The 14,989-nt window shown below is 40.0% G+C and overlaps 2 protein-coding genes across 2 annotated transcripts in view; one reads left to right on the top strand and one right to left on the bottom strand.

Annotated features, from left to right (window-relative positions):
* The window catches only part of rbm22 (RNA binding motif protein 22), a 30,896-nt gene extending 29,090 nt beyond the window's left edge, over nucleotides 1-1,806 (top strand). The window contains exons 10-11 of the mRNA XM_039774141.1: nucleotides 742-873; nucleotides 982-1,806. Coding sequence (XP_039630075.1) covers nucleotides 742-873; nucleotides 982-1,118 — 269 coding nt within the window. The 3' untranslated portion in view covers nucleotides 1,119-1,806. The remainder of the gene's footprint in view (nucleotides 1-741; nucleotides 874-981) is intronic.
* Nucleotides 1,807-2,867: 1,061 nt separating this feature from the next.
* LOC120542043 (myozenin-3) overlaps nucleotides 2,868-14,989 on the bottom strand; it is a 40,637-nt gene continuing 28,515 nt past the window's right edge. Inside the window, exon 6 of the mRNA XM_039774142.1 lies at nucleotides 2,868-3,144. Coding sequence (XP_039630076.1) covers nucleotides 2,961-3,144 — 184 coding nt within the window. The 3' untranslated portion in view covers nucleotides 2,868-2,960. The remainder of the gene's footprint in view (nucleotides 3,145-14,989) is intronic.

Here is a 14,989-nt window from a genome sequence, read left to right as displayed (position 1 = left end):
TATTACCTTTACATTAATTTAAAGCGACCTACAAGAGAGGTCAACAAATCTAAGTAAACCTCATTCTGAGGGACAAGTGTTACAAGATCAGGTTACAAATTGATCTTCACCAGTGTACCACACAGAGCAGTGCAGTGATTCCTCTTATCTTCACTTCTAAGAAGCTAACAACTAAACCACTTCAATTAGAATGATATTCACAGAAAAGAGAGTCTTCAAGCTCTTTTAAACACAGTGAGGAAGTCCGCAGTTCGGGTGGCGGTGGAGGCAGATCTACAAGTTTGCCATTCTCTTTCCATCTCTGAATGACTGGTTTAACTGGGCCCCAAGGAGTATTTAGTGACTTGTTGCGAGTTTGACAAGAAGATATCCAAGTCAGCCCTTCCTCATGCAGGTGCATTGAGACTAACATCTGGTGAAACCCCAAACAGGTGATGTCTGTTGAACTAATTCTGTGACCTCTAAAACCATTTGGCTGCACCACTGATGCTTTAGGTGTGTTAGTATTAAAATAAAAATAATTGATAATTCCTTTAGACCACTTGAAGAGATGTGTTTAACTTAGGAATCTCTTTTTGCTGAATTGTGTCAATAATCAAATGAAATCCACTTTGATTCAGCGTTGCACAACAATAAAATCAGAATTCTTTCAAGGGGTTATCAATATGTTGTATAGGATGGGCACTGTATATTTAGATCTGGTGTGATATATTTTCTTATATTTATTTTGTTCCCCCACAGCACTCCCACCACCTCCGGCAGTGGAGGAGGAAGCTCCAGCAAACTACTTCAACCTTCCTCCAAGTACCACCCCAGCAGTGATGAACATTGCCTTGCCGCCACCCCCAGGCATTGCACCCCCCCCACCGCCAGGTACGTAAGCAGGTTATCGATTTAACTCACAGAGCTTTGATTTCTTTGACTCCACGCTGCAGAATTCACTGATCTGTTGTACTGCTTTTCTTTTAATGTGTTTTGTAGGTTTTGGTCCTCCACTTTTTCACACAATGGGCCCACCTCCTCCCCCTCCATTCTTGAGAGCTCCTGGTCCTATCCATTACCCTTCCCAGGATCCACAACGAATGGGTGCCCATGCCAACCGACTTGGAAGCTCCTAATAGTGTCCATACTGTGTCTTTCTTTATTAAAAGTGCTTGGTCATTTTAGTTAACCTGCTACAACTCATTTGTTTTCTCTAATAAATGCTAACCACAGTCCTGGTGTTTATATTTTGTGAATAAGGCCCATGGTCATTATATTATGTCAGTTGTTAAGTTACCCCAGCAGGGAGAGATAATCATAAGAAATTGGTTTACTCTGAGATATGTTTTACTTTGCGGTAATCCAAACCAAACAGTCTTACATTGAGATAGAAATAATATGAAAAGTAACGTGAGCTACTAAATTCACGAGATATGTTCAGTTATTCAAAATTAGTGAAAGATGTTAACAAAATGGCATGTTTTTGCCCTTTTTAATATATTTTGTGTGTTCTCAAGGTGTCATTTGCATGGCAGCATATTTTGCTAATGATTTTATTAAGGTAAATGATTTCATATGCAGAATATCATGCAAATTTGAGTTTGATATGTGTATTCCATCATCTGCCTGCGTTCACACTGATGAGCTGTGAGTTTATTTAAATGTAATTTACAACTATGAATTGGTGATTGTTAATGTAGTCGGAACAGGCTGGTTTGATCAGGTGCAGAGCTGGCATGGTAACATGTCAATCGGTCATTATTCTGCACAACTTCTGATGTTCAGTTAATATAAAGCAATGATATTCACTGCAATTTTACTCTTTCTCTCAGAGTTGTATTTTTTTTATTACCCTAGATAGTCACACAAGTTGGATTTTTTTTTTTTTAAATTCAAGACAATTTTGGTAAGGTTATTTTTATTTTTGAAAATTAAAGAATTAATCACCACTCTTTTTGTTATTTTTTCTTTTGATATCCAGTGAATGTTTGGATGACATGTTAAAACATAAGATTTAAATTTCAAGTGGTGTATAACGAAAATGATTAACAATGGCTTATTTAGTAAATATTAAATAATGTAAAAACAGCATGGTGACACAGTGATAGTTCTGCTACCTCACAGTAAGGAGCCCAAGGTTCACGTCTCAAGTCCTCCCCGTTTGCAGTTTGTATGTTCTCCCCTGTGTTTGCACAGGTTTCTTCCTGCAGTCTAAAAGACTTGCAGATTAGGGGAGCTGGTGATGCTAAATTACCCTCTGATGTGTGTGTGTGTGTGTGAGAGAGACTGGTGTCCTGTCCCGGCATTGTTCCTGCATTGTGCCCAATTCTTGCTGGGGAAGGCTTCAGCTACCCTGCAACCCCATTCATGATAAGCAGGTTTGAAAATGGATGGATCAGTGGCTGGGTAGATAAATATATTTTGCATACACCATAAGAAATGCCATTATAGAAACAATTCTGAATGTCTGACTTCAGGATAAATTTGTTTTCAGTGATTTAATTCTAAGTGTAATTGTGGTTGTGTAGTTTTAAGTGCTACTGCCTCACATATCCATGTAACTCGGGTCAAGTCCTGGCCCTTCATTGACTTTTTGGGTTTTGCACATTCTCCTTATGGCTGTGTTGATTTTATACTCTTGACATCCCAAAGACATGCTTCTTAAATTAATTTTAAGTCTATATGACTGATACGTTCTTTGAAGGACCGGTGCCCTGAATTTTGGACAGTGTGTTAAGAGTCCACCTTCCCAAAACCCTGATATTGGATTGTCCAACCCACTATATCCTATATCTAAGTAGATTCAGTAACTGGTAAAGTGGCGTAAGGCCTACGCTTAACTTGCATATTTCTCTAAATATATGCAGTCAGAACTTAAAAATCCCTCTGGAGAGTGGTACATTTTTATTTAGGATTTATTTTCTCTCATCAATGTGGTATCTAATGTTTTCATAATTTACTTCCATGAAAAGAAGTTCTTACAGCTCCTCTGACTCTGGAGAATAACGCATACCCCAGCCTTTCGGAGCGCGATTGAAATTGGGTCTGTTTAACATGCGCTCCAAGCTTAAGCTGGGCTCCGTCTGTGCTTGGGAGAGCTCGAATCCTGGTAACGGGAAAGACCTCTCTCTTCCACCTCTTCCTCCAAATGGCACTGGCACCCTGAAAAAAAAAAGAGATTTTAAAAACCTTTCTTGTAATATGAATAATACATCTGTCTGTCCATATGAAATAGCTTTGCTCCGATTTTGTTAAAATCTGAAAATCTGGCACACGTGTTAAAATTGTTCAATTTTGTTGAGATATTTCAAATACAGTGTGCTGTAAAAAAAATCATTCTGTGTGACTTCATCTATGTAGTTTACCTTTTGTAATTTATCTTGACAATGATATACAGTGATCCCTCGCTATATCGCGCTTCGACTTGCGCGGCCTCACTCTATCGCGGATTTTAAATGTAAGCATATCTAAATATATATCACGGATTTTTCGCTGGTTCGCAGATTTCTGCGGACAATGGGTCTTTTAATTTAAAGTACATGCTTCCTCAGTTTGTTTGCCCAGTTGATTTCATACAAGGGACGCTATTGGCGGATGGCATAGAAGCTACCCAATCAGAGCATGTATTACATATTAACTAAAACTCCTCAATGATATACGATGTGCTTCCCCAGCGGATTGTTTGCTTTTCTCGGTCTTTCTCTGACATTCTCTGCGCCTGCTGTTGGTTTAGAAGATACGGAGGCTACTCTAAAAAATGCTGAAAGACTACCTTCACATTGCTCCCTTCTTTGCGGCTGCTTTATCGCCGGTGCTCATACTTAAAAGCCCAACAGCACGTATTGATTTTTTGATTTGTTTGTTTGTTTTTCTGTCACGCTCTCTCTATCTCTCTGACATTCTCTGCTCCTGACAGCGCTCGTTTGAAGAGAATATCTATTTGCATTCTTTTAATTGTGAGAAAGAACTGCAGTCTCTGTCTTGTCATGGAGCACAGTTTAAACTTTTGACTAAAGGGTGTTATTTCATGTCTAGAGGGCTCTAATAATGTTAACAGTGTGGGAGAGTTTATAAGGGCTTAAGATATATAAAAATAACCATACAAACATATAGTTTAATTTTCACCTATCGCGGGGGGGTCTGGAACGCAACACCCGCGATCGAGGAGGGATTACTGTACACACATACAGTCAAAGTAAAAAGTATGTGAACCCTTTGGAATTATCTGGTTTACTTCATGAATTGGTCACAATAAGTGATCTGATCTTCATCTAAGTCACAGGTACTGATATACACAATGAGCTTAAGCCAATGACACACAAAAAGTTCTACTCTTTCATGTCTTTATTTTACAAACGCATTCAAAGTTCACAGTGGTAGTGGAAAAAGTAAGTGAACCTTGGGATTTAATAACTGGTTGACCCTCTTTTGGCAGCTATGACCTCAACCAGGCACTTCCTGTAACTGCAGATCAGACCTGCACATCGTGCGGGGGGGAATTTCAGCCCATTCTTCCCTGCAGAACTGCCTTAACTCTTCCATATTCTTTGGTTGTCTTCTGTGTATGTATGGCTGTCTCTCTCTTCAAGTCATTCCACAGCATCTCAATAGGACTGAGATCTGGGCTCTGACTGGGCCACTCCAAAAGGTCGAGTTTGTTCTTCTGAAGCCATTGTGCTGTGGATTTGCTGCGATGTTTGGGGTCATGATCTTGTTGCATCACCCAGCCTCTTCTGAGCTTAAGTTGACAGACAGACACCCTCACATTATCCTGGAGAATTTGTTGATAAACTTGTGAATTCATTTCCCCTCAATGATGGCAAGCTGTCCAGGCCCTGATGCAGCAAAGCAGGCCCAAATCATGATGTTCCCTCCACCATACTTTACTGTAGGGATGATGTTGATATGCTGTGCCCTTTTTACACCAAATGAAGTTCTGCTTGTTCCTCCCAAGCAGAACTTCAATTTTGGTTTTATCACCCCACAAAACATTTTCCCAGTTCCGTTGTGGAGTTTCCAAGTGCTCTTTCGCAAACTTCAGGCATTCAGCAGTGTTCTTTTTGGATAACAGTGGCTTCCTTCTTGGTGTCCTGCCATGGACTCCTTTCTTGTTAAATGTTTTGTGTATAGTTGACTCATGAACAGAGATGTTAGCCACTACTAATGACTGGCATTATTAATCAAGTCCTTTGCTGTCACTCTAGGGTTCTTTGTACCTCATTGCTGACTTTGTGTTGTGCTTTTGGGGTCATCTTGGCAGGGCACCCAATTCTAGGTGGAGTAGCCACAATACCAAATTGTCTCCTTTTATAGACAACTTGCCTAACAATAGACTGATGAATATTTAAAATCTTTGAGATGACTTTGTAACCCTTTCCAGCCTTGTGTAGATGAACAATTCTCGATCGTAGCTCTTCAGACAGCTCTTTTGTGCGAGGCATGATTCCCATCTGGATGTGCTTCTTAGCTCAAACTCAAACTTTATAGTGTTTTATATCAAAGTAATGCAAGGCCACACCTCTAAACTCGTTTCATTAAATGGACTCCAAGCGTGCTAAATTCTGACTGCAATGAGCTTTTTAAAAAGTCATTAGCTTAGGGTTCACTTACTTTTTCCAACCTTCAGTTTCACAGTTTGAATTATTTATTCAATATGGTCAAAAATTCTCTGTGTATCTTCAGTTATTGGAGACTGTGTTTGTTCATTATTGTGACTGGCATGAAAATATGACCATTTTTTATATGGGAATTAGACATAAATATAGAGAATTCCTAAGGGTTCACTTACTTATTACTTTGTATATATACAGGGTGAGTCAAAAAGAAGTATCAAATGTTTATTCTAGAAAAATGCTACAAGATAAAATAAATTTTGTTATAAGAATATGGGTATACAAAATAGATTTTTTTCACTGTGTTTTAAAAATGTCCTCAAGGTGGTGGCCATCATTAGCGAAACACTTTTCAAGACGATTTCTGAACACTTGCTTGACTCATTAGGCCATTTCAAGGGGACTAGTGGCGATTTCATGGTGAATAGCTTTAAGGTTTTGAGGTTGGTGTGAGTCTACCTTCAACCTGAGATAGCCACGTAAGAAGAAATCGCACGGAATGAGATCAGGTGAACGTGAAGGCCACCCAACATCGCCGCGCAGGGAGATCAGCTTCTCCTGCAAAACTTGCATGGATCTCCACGCCGTATGAACTGTTGCTCCATCTTGTTCACACCAGGCATCCACCACATCCATTTCTTCCAGTTGGGGCCACAAAATGTTCTCTAGCATTTCAATGTAACATTCTGAAGTGCCAGTGACCATTTGTCCCAGACCTCCTCAAAAAATGAAGGGCCTACAATTCCAAATTCTGCAACGGCGCACCAAACTGTAACACAGTCACTGTGCAGAGGTCTCTGATGAAGTTCAGGAGGGTTGGTTTCAGCCCAATAGCGAAAGTTTTGCTTATTTATGCAACTATTCAAATGTAAATGTGCCTCGTTACTGCACGTAATGATGGCATCTCGATGAACGGTTTGCAGAATGTTCGCGCACAACTCTCTACGTCTCTCCCAGTCTCTCTCAGTGAGTTCCTGCACTACTGTCATTTTGTATGGAGAGAAATTAAGGTCCTCATGCAAAATCCTCCTCAAAAATGTGTTGGAAATGCTGAAGGCAGAAGCACACTAAATGTCTAGGAGACTGCCAAATCGATGCCTTTACAGTTTGGATATTTTCAGGAGTGTACAGTCCAGATTTTCTGTTCAGTGCTGTACCTGTCTGTCTTAAGTTTAGCCACCCACTGTAGAATTGTTTTCCGATTTGGGATGTCACTGATAGGAGGAATGCTGAAGTGCGTTCAGAATGCACGTTGTGTAGTGATGATGGATTTGTTGTTTTTGAAGACCGCAAAAGCATGGTGCACACCTAACCAAGGCATGTTGCCGACTGAAAAGGACCCCCACCCAACCCACTCGGCTGCCTCTACCTTGCACAGTGACCTTGAGAAATGTGGTACTTCATTTTGGTTCACTCGTGTGTGTATTTATATATATATATATATATACATATATATATATATATATATATATATATATATATATATATACATATATTTTTTTTTTGCTTGTTTGACAGCTGATCCTAACAAAACAACTGTAAAGTACCTGCAGTTGTGTGTGGAATCAAGTAGACCTTGCTGCAGGACATAATAATAGGGCAGAGTCAGATGGTGGTGGGGTTGGATGACCAAGTATTATCTGGATGGTACAACATTAGATATGTATGTGTTTATTCACTTAACTAGTGATGCTCCTATTTATTCAACATGGCAGAAGTAATTGTTCATTCTTCAATGTCCCTTACTCTTTCAGAATACAGCAATAGGACTCTTTATATGCTAACAATCTGCTTCTTCCTCCGACCCATCCAGTGCTTGTCTCTGCAGCTCAGGGGTGTATAACATGGTCATCAGTCACAGTGGCTCACTTCTTCAGCTCCATGAAATCAAAGCGGGTAAGTGACATGATGATCATGTCCATAAAAGTAACTTATACAGAAATGGGCACTTTTCATCAATCAACATTCAAAAAACACTCCTTAAAATCTTAGCAAAAGCACCCACCTTTTATTTTACGAGTGATGTATGAGAGACTTATTTTTTACTTTTTAGTACACTTTTTAACTTAATATAAGCATGTTTTTAAAAAGTATTATATATATATATATATATATATATATATATATATATATATATATATATATATATATATTATTAATACATTTACTTGCTAAAGCTGAATTTGTGTCTACTCGTATTTTGGTCTGTCCTGGTGCCGGGACTTGTCCACTGATGACCTCTCCAGCTCCTTTTATATTTACTGTGGAATTCTTTCTCATTAACTAGTCAGATCCAGTTTCATATGCTGAATGGTTAGACACTTTAAAGACAAGTAGGGCTGTGAGAGTTTCTGTTTTAAGGCTGCACTATAGCAGGATGTGTCATTATTATTTCTAGTCATGAAAAGTTCACGGCAATTCCCCAAGCACATTTTCTCTACCCCAATCTTCAGAGCGCCCAATAAAAGTGTCCTCTTTTTTTTTTTCTTTTTAAATCTATAAACCACCCTCATAACACTTGTGGCCGAAGGGGACCTTTGACTTTATGAAGCTATTAATAACCAACTTGTCAATGCAGACACAAGTTTAATTTCTGGGATCAGCTCCCTGCCAGCTTGCTAGGGCGGGATAAATTAAAAGGTTGAGTTTGCGCGTCAGAGTGTCTGATTTCTTCCTATGTGGTTTAAATAGAAAGCAGACTCAGGGGGTAAGAACCTTGATGTCAGTATTTTCAAAAATACAGGAATGAAGATGGAAACATGATCTGAGCAATGTAAATCCAAGTAACAGTGTTGACTGGCAGTGTGGAAGCAAACGGTGTGAAGCAGAGACATTTATCAGGCTCATGTTTTTACCCCAAATGATTTACATGTAAGTGTATAATTCGGTGTTTTTCACACCGTGTGTCTGACACATTTGCAGATTATGCCACATTCAAAAAGCAAATGTCAGGGTGCTGTTATAAGCCAAGCAGGTGACCGCTCAGCTGCGCTGGCTTACAGTTGTTTGTCACCTGCCAGCCTCCCCAAGACCCCTAGGACTGTCGCAGGTCTGACTTCTCAATCATTATGCAGCAATCCATTAAAGCCCATGTAGATAGATAGATAGATTGATAGATAGATAGATCAATACTTTATTAATCCCAAGGGGAAATTCACAATTCACATCCAGCACTGGTCACATTTCAATCACATTTTCATTCTGGATGGCTATACTTTTGAGGCTCCTATGCTGGAATTCTCCTGTCTCAACTATTCTCCATACAACATCTGTAAGAACAGACTTTGTCTAGTCAGCTATGGTCCAGCCTTCGGTCTTGTTACGTTTGAACTACTACCACTCTGCTGGCAGTAGGAATACTGACATGTTCTATCAAGCCATTGCAGGCGATTCAAAATGCAGCACCACATTTGGTATTCAACCAGCTGAGGTGCGCATGTCACTCCTCTCTTCAGATGACTACACTGGCTCCCTGTAATTATGTTCAAGGCCTTGATGCTCCCCTTCAGAGTAGTCAGTGGATTAACATCTATGCATGTAGAGACGCTTGTGAGATCCTATGCACCATCTCGACTACTGGGGTCTGCTAATGAATGGAGTCTGACGATGCCACTGCTGTGTGGCATCAAGTCTCAGTCCAGATTCTATGTGTAGATCCTAGCTGATGGAACAATCTCACCTCCACTCTCAATTCTGACTCCGTCAATGTGTCTAAGAAGCATTTGGAGACTTTTGAATTTGGTGAATACTCCGAGTATGGTGAATGTCTGCGTAACCGATAATGGTTTGATGTAACGGTCTTTTCAACAAGGAAGTGTAACTCGCTTGCATTTTGTTCTGAGCTCTTCACTTGTGCTGATCAGTTTTGTAACCTTGACATTTGTTACCCAACAGTCCCCCAGGCTGATATTTACTCAGTTATGTTGACCTCTCTTATAAGTCCCTTTGGATAAAAGCAACTGCTAAGCAAATAATCATAAACATACGGTCATGTGAAAAAGTAAGTATGCTCCATGAAATGTTAATTCTTTGTAAATACTAGGGGGCTTTGCCCCTGCTCGCTTCGTTTGCCAACCCCGGGCGGGACTACGTGCTAGCCACTTTGCGTTTCTGCCGCTCATGTATGGGGATGTACAATTTAAACAGATTGTTATTTTCATGGGAATTATTACATACGCATAATAGAACAAACTATTTTACATTACACTGAGTAATTAACCATAGTAAAAAAAGAGTAAAATGTAATAATTTTAAAGTAAATTATGTTTCATGGTGCATTAGAGTTATTCATTGCATTATACGATTTTGTTCTGTTTGGCTTTGAAATTAACACGCAAATACTTTTTAAACTTACACTTTAACTGTAAGGTGGCATGGTGGTGCAGTGGTAGCGCTGCTGCATCGCATTTGGGAGACCTGTGTTCGTTTCCCGGGTCCTTCCTGCGTGGAGTTTGCACGTTGTCTGGGTGGGTTTCCTCCCACAGTCCAAAGACATGCAGGTTAGATCCTAAATTGTGCTTTGTTTGTGTGCCCTGTGGTGGGCTGGCGTCCTACCTTGCGCTCTGTGTTGGCTGGGATTGGCTACCGTGACCCTGTGTTAGGATATAGCGGGTTGGAGAATGCCTGACTGAATTTTACTGTAAACATTTTTTTAATTAAATTTTCACCAATATCACATTGAATTTTGATTCCGTGTTTGGACTTTCATTATGACAATGCAACGTATAACTGCCTGTAAGTGAATTTCGTTTCTTTCTCTCTAATAAATATAACGACATTTCGAATGTTTGTACCTGTGATTTGTTAACTTTCTTTGCAAAAGCTACTCTAATGGGAAACTATTAACGTTTTAATACGAATGGCAGATCCCCTTTGTTGTCTAATGTTATCCATGGAAGATGTACTACATTACCTTTCTTGGATACATCCTTCTTTCTACAGTAATTTGTGCGCTGTAAGACCGGATGGTGTTAATGGTAGTAGATATTCTTCTGGATATCGTAAATTGATGTTTTCATCTTCCGCACAATCACTATTTCAGCATAGTCTATTTATACGCATTTAATCAATTTGCTGTGTAACAGGATCATCAATTTTTGCATTAATTTGCTTGACTACATCGTTTCTCTGTGGTAGGATTGCCCGTGTACTCATTTCTTCAGTTGATAATCCTTCGGGATGAAATTCTTCAATACGATTTGGACATAATAAGTCGTCTTTATTTAGGATCTTAAAGTGAGGAAAACGTAAAATTTGTAAGAGCTGAGAGCGCAGGAACTGCGTCTGACAAAAGCATTCAAACGAATGAGAGGTGAGAAGACCGTGGGCGTGGTTGAATATGGCTGAGAGGAGGGCGGGACTTGATAAAATCTCTTGTAAATAGTCTTGTCTCATCTCACGATTTTCTTTTATAATAGAGAGATATATATGTGGGCAAAATTTGAGCTTCATTTAAAAAATATCTATATATATCTCGACTGTGCATTAATTCAGCAAAAGTTAACATAGACGCCATTTCTGTTTGTGGTAAAAGTAAGTCCACCCTTGGCTCTAGTAGCTGGTGCTGGACCCTTAAGCAGGTGTTTCCTATGACTGTTTTGCAGTTTATAACATTGATTGGGAGAAAGGTTTACCCAACTCCTCCATGCCAGATTCTTCTAGTGGTGTGATGTTTGAGGGTGCCTTGTGTGCACAGCACCTCAATGGGACTCAGACCTGAGCTTTGACTTGGCTATTCCAGTGTCCTCCATTTATTTCTTTTCATTCATTCCTTTGGCAGATTTGCTCTGCTATCAGTTGACTTTCAATCATCTGTCAGATGGTTTCACATTGTACCAGAAGGTGCTTGAAGATAATGAAGAATTTATTGTGGATTTTATGATGGTAAGCTACCCAGGCCCTAATGTAGCATATCTTCCCCAAGCCTTGACATTTCCACCACCACACTTTAGCGGTCAAGTATCATCTTTGGTTTTAGCCACATATGCCTTCTGGTGTGGTGCCCAGAAAGCTCTGTATTTGCTTTGTCTGCCTACATCACATTGTTCCAGAAGTTCTGGTCTTCTCGAGGTTATGTTACCTTTCTTACATGCTTTAACAATTGAATACCCCTGTATTCATTTTAATAATAAAAAAAGAAAATAGTTACAAAAAAATCTTAACACAGACATCCCACCTGGACATGCACTGAGCCTCCTGTGTATTCCTTTTACACACCTATGACTGTGGAGCAAAACCCTGATCCAAGTCCATCATTAAAGAAAGACCATCTGAGGGGACACTGTGTAGAGGGTCAGCAACTTTAAATTTCTTATAATTATCATTGATGAGCTGACATGGGAACAGAACATCTCAGCTATCATCAAGAACACTTGTCAGTGCTTCTACTTCCTCAGAGGACTAATGAGATGAGATCAGATGTTTCCAAAGACTTTTACAGGTCAACGGTGGAGTCTGTCTTCCCTGGCTGTATTATACCCTGACCAGTAATGGTGCACTGCACGGAACAGACTTGACTCACAGTTTTCATCCTCTTTTTCTGTAAGTTTAGCATTCGTTTGCTCAGAGGTTGATGCGTTTGCTGCTTCCTGAGCAGCTCTTCTATTCTCCACCTTAGATGCCCGCTGCTTCTCTTCTTCCATCGGCATCTTTTCGTGTTAAAACTGATTAAGTCAGTGTTTGTGTTGCGATTACTTAGTACGTTTTTCTGAATTTGATACTGCCTCAAGAATGATTTAAGATATGAAGAGGTAAGGGAAGTGACGGCGAAGGTGGTAGGGATGAGAACGGCGCCCATATGCATGTGCCGTACAGCCGCCTTGCTGCGTGCTGCTGAGAGTTGACTCTACAATAAAATAAAATAAAAAGAGTAATAAAAATCATCACCCTGAAAGCAGAAAGTAGAGGTCACTTAAGTCTTAAATCTACCTCAAGAATGATTTAAGATATGAAGAAGTAAGGGAAGTGACGGCGAAGGTGGTAGGGATGAGAACGGCGCCTATATGCATGTGCTGCACGGCCACCCTGCTGTGCACTGCTGAGAGTTGACTCTACAATAAAATAAAATAAAAAGACTAATAAAAATCATCACCCTGAAAGCGGACAGTAGAGGTCACTTAAGTCTTCAGTCTGCCTCAAGAATGAATGAAGATATGAAGAGGTAAGGGAAGTGACGGCGAAGGTGGTAGGGATGAGAACAGCGCCCGTACGCATGCTGCCGAGAGTTGATTCTACAATAAAATAAAATAAACATAAAAAGTTGAATAACCTTGGCGGTCAATCATCACCCTGAAAGCAGATAGTAGACGTCACGTAGTATACGTGTACCAAATTTCAGGTCAATAGGTCAAACGGTTTGCGAGCTACAGGTGATTTAAAATCCTGGACAGACAAGGTAGAGTATTATATAAGAGGTTGTGGCACCTGCTCAGCCTAGGGTACTATAGAGGGTAATGAAATTGGCCGGCCACTATCTGTCTGGGATATGATGACAGTGATCCCTCCTCGATCGCGGGGATTGCGTTCCAGAACCCCAACGAAAGGTGAAAATCCGTAAAGTAAAAACCATATGTTTTTATTGTTATTTTCATATTTTCACGCTTGGGTCACAGATTTGCACAGAAACACAGGAGGTTGTAGAGACAGGGACTTTAAAACACTGCAGACAAACATTTGTCTCTTTTTCAAAAGTTTAACCTGTGCTCCATGACAAGACAGAGATGACAGTTCCATCTCACAATTAAAAGAATGCAAACATATCTTCGTCTTCAAAGGAGTGTGCGTCAGGAGCAGAGAATGTCAGAGAGAGAAAAGCAAACAATCAAAAATCAATAGGTGCTGTTCAGGCTTTTAAGTATGCGAAGCAACCCCAGACAAAGCAGCTACAAGGAAGGCAGCAATGTGAAGGTTGTCTTTCAGCATTTTGTAGAGGAGCGTCTGTATCCTCTAGGCCAGTGTGCGAACACCCCCTCCATCAGGAGCAGAGAATGTCAGTGAGAGTGAGAGACAGAGAGAGAAAAGCAAACAATCAAAAATCAATAGGTGCTGTTTGGGCTTTTAAGTATACGAAGCACTGCACGGGAAGCATATCGTATATCATTGAGGAGTTTTATTTAATACATAATATGTGCTCTGATTAGGTAGCTTCTCAGCCATCCGCCAATAGCATCCCTTGTATGAAATCAACTGGGCAAACCAACTGAGGAAGCATGTACCATAAATTAAAAGACCCATTGTCCGCAGAAATCCACGAACCATCGAAAAATCCAGGATATATATTTAAATATGCTTACATATAAAATCCGCGATGGAGTGAAGCCGTGAAAGTCGACGCGCGATATAGCGAGGGATTACTGTAATACACTCTGTCTTAGACACAGGTAAGGGAGTATTATTGAAGATCTTGGCCGTACTGCACAGTGGCTTTGCTTCCTCTTCCATTCAGGAGTAAAGAACTTTCACCTTTAGTTATATTTTTAGGTCGTAATGAAAATCCACCACCACTCTACTAGCAAATAGAAGGCTGTTCCGTGTGTGTACTGTACATACATATTACAGCAGTTGTGTTTCATCAACAGCACCTCCCTACTTGATTTTACTAGCAAAACATAAGAATCGTGGTCTTCCATCATAGAAAAGGTTGCAGTTGATTTTTAATGGCGAAAAATCAGGAGATGTAGCCTACTGTAAAGTGGTGTTTTTCAATATTTTTGACTTGTGGGCCAGCAAAATACTAAAAATATCTTAAACAGACCTGCGAGGTGGAAAATACAATAAACTTACTCCATTTAAAAACTGGTCCAACCAGTGCCTGAAGGGGAGACACATGAGTGCCAGTACTCCATCTTTATGTCTGATTTCTTAATTGAACGAAGTTTCAAGTGGCCAGATTTACTAATATTAGACTGGTGAGCAGGGTTTGAGTTTCAGGACCCATCCCTCGCAGTACTGAGCGACCATACTGTATTTAATCATTTTAGATTGGATAGGTGGTCACCTTTGGAGGTTCAAGCAAACAGATTTACAAATATTAGATTGGAGAGCTGGGGTAATTACATTTTTTTTGTTCAGAATGTTATTTGCTAATAAACATGACCCATGAATTCAGTAATTTTTGAGGACCAACAAAAATATTCTACGTACCAGTGCCATTCCCTAGACTGGTGGTTGGAAAAACTTGTAAAGCAGGGGTGGGCAATGTCAGTCCTGGAGGGCCGCAGTGGCTGCAGGTTTTTACTCCAGCCCAGTTTCTTAATGAGAAGTCAATTCTTGGTGATGAAGCTCTTATTGCTCAAATGAAATTTTAAAGCTTCATTTAAGTGGTCTCGCTTGTTAAGGTTCCCCACCCTTAATTGCTTATTTCAGTCTTAAACAGCTGCATATATTGCTTTTAGTGG

Source organism: Polypterus senegalus, chromosome 13 (assembly GCF_016835505.1).
Source record: "Polypterus senegalus isolate Bchr_013 chromosome 13, ASM1683550v1, whole genome shotgun sequence".
Taxonomy (NCBI): Eukaryota; Metazoa; Chordata; class Cladistia; order Polypteriformes; family Polypteridae; genus Polypterus; species Polypterus senegalus.
This window is presented reverse-complemented; position numbering and strand designations above follow the sequence as displayed.